The sequence below is a fragment of the Trichoplusia ni genome, chromosome 1 (genome assembly GCF_003590095.1).
Source record: "Trichoplusia ni isolate ovarian cell line Hi5 chromosome 1, tn1, whole genome shotgun sequence".
NCBI lineage: Eukaryota > Metazoa > Arthropoda > Insecta > Lepidoptera > Noctuidae > Trichoplusia > Trichoplusia ni.
Window position 1 is genome coordinate 7732086 of NC_039478.1, and position 6938 is coordinate 7739023.

At 37.3% G+C, this 6938-nt stretch overlaps 2 protein-coding genes across 3 annotated transcripts; both read left to right on the forward strand.

Annotated features, from left to right (window-relative positions):
- The first annotated feature begins 14 nt into the window (after positions 1-14).
- LOC113492977 lies at positions 15-1564 on the forward strand. 2 transcript variants are annotated; one of them, XM_026870735.1, is made up of 5 exons: positions 15-419; positions 495-858; positions 938-1000; positions 1103-1264; positions 1447-1564. In XM_026870735.1, exons 1-5 carry the CDS (start codon positions 386-388, stop codon positions 1484-1486), a joined length of 663 nt encoding a protein of 220 aa, XP_026726536.1. In that variant the 5' UTR covers positions 15-385; the 3' UTR covers positions 1487-1564. The 2 variants fall into 2 exon arrangements, with proteins under 2 accessions (XP_026726536.1, XP_026726543.1); XM_026870742.1 differs by having other exon boundaries at positions 1103-1210.
- A 111-nt stretch (positions 1565-1675) lies between these two features.
- On the forward strand, positions 1676-6605 carry LOC113492958. Its single transcript, XM_026870712.1, has 6 exons — positions 1676-2375; positions 2901-3018; positions 3188-3945; positions 4023-4281; positions 4793-4838; positions 5062-6605. Exons 1-6 carry the CDS (start codon positions 2291-2293, stop codon positions 6574-6576), a joined length of 2781 nt encoding a protein of 926 aa, XP_026726513.1. The 5' UTR covers positions 1676-2290; the 3' UTR covers positions 6577-6605.
- The last annotated feature ends 333 nt before the right edge of the window (positions 6606-6938 follow it).

The following is a 6938-nucleotide window of genomic DNA, read 5'->3' on the forward strand; positions in this document are numbered from 1 at the left end:
TAGCATACTTAGTTGTAGCAAAGTAAAAAATACTCAATAGATGGACGATGAATTAAAAGTGGTGAACAATAAACAGAAGGCTTTTGTTGAGATCCAACAAAGCAGGTGATAAGCTGAGGCAGAGGTATTTCTTAAAAAAAGACTTCACAATGAAGTTCAGTCGTTTTTGACTAGTTACTCATAGCTGTCCATTTTTTTATTTGTTTCGATAAGTCACGAAACAATCACATCCGTTTGATTTGGTTTCGTTTTGTGTGCCCGTGCTCGATTTTCAAGAATTAGTAAGGAATAAACTCTAGAGTGAAACGGAACGATATACATATATTTCGCAGCCATTTTGACTATCGCACCATGAATTAATACACGTTTACAAAAAGATTACAATATGCGTAAATTACTTATACTTGCACTGTTGTTATGTAAGTGTTTTGCATTCGCACAATTATCGGTTGACAATAAAAACATTCTTGCAAATTGGGACACTTATTTTACAGATAACATCATTGCAATGGCTACAAGAGCGGGCGGTTACGATTATGACGATATTGAAGGAAATAAAAGACACTCTCTCATTGATGACCGAAGAAACTGGAGGAAGAAGGCATTATTGAAACCCCTGGACGATCACAAAGACTGGGACCGTAGGAGACACGACTACGACGGTCCCAGATACATGGACCAAGACCCCGATCTCAAGATATTTGGCGGAATAGATAGGCAAAGAGATTTAGACATATCTGCACCGTACAGAGACAGAGATAGAGAACGGCAAGGACCACCGAGACATTACGAAGACGACAAAATGAACATGCAACAAGGAATGAAAAGCGCTGAAATGGGACACTCGTCCTCCTACATGTGAGTTCACAGAGTACATGATCCGTGCCGAAATGTTGTGTGGAAATCTATTGAACTGTGTATGTCTGTCTGTTTTCAGTGATAAAGATCCTACAGAAAAGAAAATGCCACTATCTATGAATTGCGAAAGACCGCACGAAAGGTAAATAAAAGAATATTGTTAGTGGAGAATATTACTGTACTTTACGAACGAGGTAACTCGATAGGTTCTCAAATGTTAAATGAATATGATGTCCCAAATAAGATACGAGGCGTGCTTCGCGGGCTGCGCGTCGGTGACGTGCGACAACCCGCGGGACCGGCTGCGGCCCTGCTACCCCTTCTGCGAGCCTGGCTGCATCTGCGTGCATCCTTACGTACGCGACGACCGCACTCACAAGTGCGTCTTGCCAGAAGAATGTACCAAGTATGCAGTATTTTAGTGTTTATTTTTTATTAAAACCCGCTTAAAATATGATCAGAAGGCAGCGATCTAACGTTTAGTGTATTCCTCCCTCACAACTGCATAAAAATTCCTTTAAGGAGGTGGTAGGGTATTTTATTTTTACAATCCGATTAAAACATGACTAACTAGCAATATTCTTACAGGGGCCTCAAAGGAATACCTGACCTGGGTGACGATATATAAAGCTGTACACATTCAGCAAAGAGAGGTTATATAACACAATTATTTGAGGTGTACATTAGTTATGTTATGTGAATAAATTAACTTATTTTTAAATCACCAGTTTTTACTTGCTAATTTTCCTCATGTGTTTTTGACACGGCAAGCGTCAAAAACATCTACCTTGAAAATCGAGTTATACGATCGAGTAAACTCGATTACGATATTTAAAATTTAAAGCCCTCATTTAAATTCAAAAAGATTTGGCCATAAAAAGAAATCGTCTGGCATACTCTTAATGACAGTGCTTGTAAATAATACAATTAGTCAGCAGGTAACTTGGTAAAGTTAACTGATTAGTCTAACCGGGATTTAACATCTGTCATGTAATTTAACATAACTGATAAACTTATTAAACGAATTACAAATAATCGATTTAAAGTTAAATCCATGAAAAAGCCATCACGTAAGATAAAATAACTATAAAACCACATAAAATGTCAAGCAGCCTTCAGTCACGTATTTTATCATTTCAATGCACCCATTGTTTAACCCGGGCCAATAAGTCATGAAAGTGCGCGACCATTGTTAGAACAATTTTTAAATTTTTGTAATTTATAACCCAGTTCTGAAATAGTCGAGCGTGTTGTGTAAACTAAGTTATAAGTTTAACAGAAACAATAAAAATGTTAAGAATTTCTTGGTAAAAATAAATTATCGCAACTCCGCATCAGAAAACAATCCACAACATAGTGACGTGCATCGTAATCCAATGAAATGTTGTGTTTCATTACTTTTTAATTGTGTTTCTTTGTTTTTGATTTACTAATGTTCTTTCAAGCTTTTTTATGTGTTTTGGTGGCTGCATTGATATCATTATGCAGCTCAGCTTTAAACCAAGAAACCCGATACGGTACGTCATATAACTCTTGTCTACGTGTTCATTTTACGATAATGCCATTTGCATGTGATAAAGACTTTCACTGAGTAATGAATTTGATTATTAGAGTTTAATACCATATTGTAAAGTACTATTTACCATAAGGCGATTTTTATCTTTTAAAAATATAAAAAAGCACAAACATCTGCAAAGCATATACTTTTACGCAGTTGAAGTTCTAGAATGTTAACCACTTTGAAAAGCTTAATTACATGCAACGTATTCACTAGATCAGCAAATAAACGAATTAAATAAAAGAAACAACAACACTCGTCACGACAATAAATTATTAAAGTGAATTAAAAGATTTGTGTTTCGATAACATAACTCCGATGGATTGATTTAAATTTGACTACTCATCTACATAGACACTTACAAACTTTACTATTTCTAATAAATTTTGCTGGGAAATGACTTTAAAATGTACAATGGCGGGTTCCTCCCATAAAGCAATCCATTTCAATTTGTTGTTTGATTCTAATTCTTAATCGTTTTCAGAATGTGGAGCACACGGCAAGTTTGAATACTGCATCGACGGCATTCCGGGATGCGTGATCGGCTGCCACTGTCACCCTGGATATTACTTTGACACGGATACAAAAATATGTGAACCAAAGTAATTTTTGTCTGGAATAGTTATTATTGGAAAGTTTTTTTTTGGGGAAATCATCCAAATACAACCAAAAACATTTACTAAACGAAATACTTTTTGACTAGTCTTATAAAAGCAGGTCACATCTAAATGAAATCTTTGCAATTTGCCATAATCAATATTCAATTTTCAGTTTTAAATTAACTCAAGATTTCCGTCGGCGATACATGGCGGAACCAACTCGAGTATACGCGCCTGAGCCACCTGAATACATCCCACCAGTCACAAAGCCCGCCCCGACCCCAACAACCACTGATAACATAGATGAAAAGGTAGATGAAATTGCCAAAGCCGATGACCTTGGCGATTGGCTTTACAATCAATTCTTTAAAACTATTGAAAACCAAGTCATAAATAATACAGAAACGAAACCAAAAGAGAAAGAAATGGATAAACCACCAACGAGAAGAAGTGGGGGAGATAGTGGACCAGTTATCAATAAATCTAAAAGGAAAGCACGAAAATCTATGAAAAGCGGCAAGAAAAAAAAACGTACGAAGGTCCATGGGCTAAGAAGAAAATTACTTCGCATTACCGAAGATGACAGTTTGTTTGATTCAGAATCAGACTCCGGTTCCAGCGATAGTGACAGTGACAGTAATAGTGACAGTGATAGTGGTAGCAGCGATGATTCTTCTAGCAAAGGGAGCGATAGTTCATCAGGTGATGGAAAGAAGTCTAAATCATCACCAAATGATGACAAAGATCATGGTCACAAAAAAGTTATCATATTTAATAAAAGACCGAAACCACCTCTACCCTCATTTATTTTCTTACCAAGCATGGACACTCCTTTTTACCCACCAATAGGCTTGCCTCCACCACCGGCTTACCCGATGTACCCGATGGTTCCTGTTCCACCAATGGCACCGATGTTTCCTCCATTTCCAGGTCTGTCGAATTGGTACATGCAAATTAAATCTCAGTAAAAATATAATTTTAAGACACAAAGTGAATAATTATTGCAGGTACTCCAGGTTGTGATGAAGGAGAAAGCAACTCCACTACTGGTAGCAGCGACACTACAACTACTCCTCAGACAGATACAACAACTACAACTACTACCACTGAAGCCAATGCCGATGAACCTGCCCCCGTCGTCCCGCCACCGCCTGATGATAAACAAAATAGTGACACCCCTACGCTTCTTAAAAGACGAAGCAGACTTGAAAAACAACTCGGCAGAAAACTAAGAGTCGAGGAATTTGCTCGCACTAAAGACTCAGGGTAATATGTCACTTAAATAGTATTAGTAGAATTCCCATCCAAAGATACATTTAATTGTAAGCTTAGGGTATTTTCAACAAAAAAAAAATCTCCCATGCATAGAAAAGTTCTTAATAAAAGCGGTTTCTTTCGCCATTAATGTCTCAATCATTTTATGTGTGGCAATTGTCTTTCAGAGCCTAAAACACTGTTTTGAAGTGTTATTATTTTTGACGGGCCTGTTGGTCTAGTGGTTAGTGACCCTGACTGCTATACCGGAGGTCGTGGGTTCGATTCCCGCCCAGGACAAATGTTGTGTGATGAGCATGATCATTTGTTCCGGTGTCTGGGTGTAATTTATCTATAATATGTATGTATTTAGAAATATATAAGTAAGTTTATCAGTTGTCTGGTTACCATAACACAAGCTCTGCTTAGCTTGGGATCAGATAACCGTGTGTGAGTTGTCCCATGATATTATTATTATTATTATTATTATGACTGAAATTAAACCACAATTTGATTATTCCAGAAAACCATTAAAGATGCATTCGAAAGCGAACCAACGAAGCAAATTGGTAAGAGTTTTGCAACAAATTTTTAAAGTTGAGTTTGATTAGAACTGCATTATCAAATGTTTTATACTTTAAGAAAAATAACTTTAACTTTTATGTTAAGAAACGGATCCACTATAATAAAAAAAACTTCCTTCAAATAAATCTACTAAGAAACTTATATAAAAAAACACACACACTGGAAATATCATGGGCACACAAATAAAAATAAAAAATCTTCTTTCAGATGCAAAAACTTCGAGACAAAATGATAGCAAAGAGACTAAACAGCGCACCGGCGAGTACTGCACCAGAGCATATGGAAGCTGACATACCATTAGCAGACCAAGTCCCTATATCGCAAGAAGCTTTTATACCTCCTAATGCGATGCCGGCACCCATTGTAGCCGACAATAATCCAATGATTCCCAAACTTGAAGATGTTGATTTCAAGTATTTATCGGAACTAATACACAGAGTAAATCAAAGTGATGCCAGAACGAAATTAGCTGCCTTACCCTTTGATCTCAACGATGACTTGAAGGAATTACAAAAGATAAAATCACAACAATCTCGCAGAAATTTAAATCCTTATAATGTGGAACCTGCTTATACGGAAGCAAATACTGGGTACAATCAGCATAGACACTTGCATAAACAAGGGTCTCCCGACGATGCTTATTATACCAACCTAGGAAGACAAATAGCTTCCATGATACGGAGTGCTGATTCTAGAATAGATCAACAGCTTAACGCAGAAATAGACCAAACCGTCCGCCCACTCCCTTTTCATCCAGTTATAAATGAAAATAATTTTGCTCCTCGATCTTATTGGGAAAGATCTGTCAGATCACCACTAACTGGAATGGAAAACTACAACAATTATCTTGATAAATCGCGAACACTTAGACAAAGTAATGAAAACAGCCTTTTCAATCTTGAAAATGAAGTTGAATCATTTGCCAGTACAACGAATCCCTTAAGTTTACAAGACCTTGAAAATATTCTAAACACAATGGAAAAAGCACATGCCCATATAAAATACACTAATCCTCTGAAGTTTACGAAACATTCTAATTACAGTCTAAATGTAAGCTTATTGCCGAAGTTAGTCAGACCCGAAAATAAGTATCGAAGAGTATTCCAAACTCCGGATCATGATGAATATGTACAACCTTCAAATGCGCCACTCTCTCATGCTCCGGCTCCACGTATGCCCCAGCCACGTGCGATCCAGCCAGAAGTGATACCTCAAAAAAAAAGCATGGAAAGAAATGCTTCAAATGTAACAGTTTTTCTACCACAAAGAACGAATATAGTCGTGCCTCTTAATGATTTTTGGATGTACAATAGTCATAATCATAACTTAAGACCAATGCCTCTCAATCAACAAAGTAAACCTGTTTTACAGGAAAACACACTATATAATTCGAATCCGACTCGGAATCCAGGCACAGCTGAAGCGGCATCCAGTGATAACATGGCAAGGAAGCCACATGTGGAGTACTTACAGTTCCTAAGAAGTATGCCGGTCGTAAAAAACACGACTCCAAAGAGGCCACATCCAAAACTACTGTCTAGCCCTCCAGTTGTAAATTATAAAAACCTAAACTACTTCTCTGGGAATAAACATCACTACATGTTTGAATCGGCCTCTTACCCGCTACAAGTACCACTTAAAAGGCAAATCAATAAGCAATTTGCGAAACGTAACCCTTCCTATTTTCATCATGAATTACATCACTTTGATTATTTTGATTAAACATGCTTTATAACATTGTACTTTTGAAATTAAATTCTATGACAAACAATATTTGAAATGATTTTGTAATCCGTCTAGTGTTCACTATACAGGAACTTGAGCCGGCCGCGCGCGCGTGCCAAGCTTTGCCGAAGCACTGCAGTGGATACCACGGGATGACGCGATACATTGAAACTTGGTGTGTGGCGTTCTTATCCATATAGCTTCGCAACCATTGCTTCCCCTGTTCATGCCATCTATTTCAGGTTTGCTGTAACGACGCATTGTATGCTCAACAAATGGGTTTTCATGAAGTAACGCAAAACTAGGATAAATGGTAATCCTGTTGTATTCTTCACAGACAATTTAATTCCCATTTCATA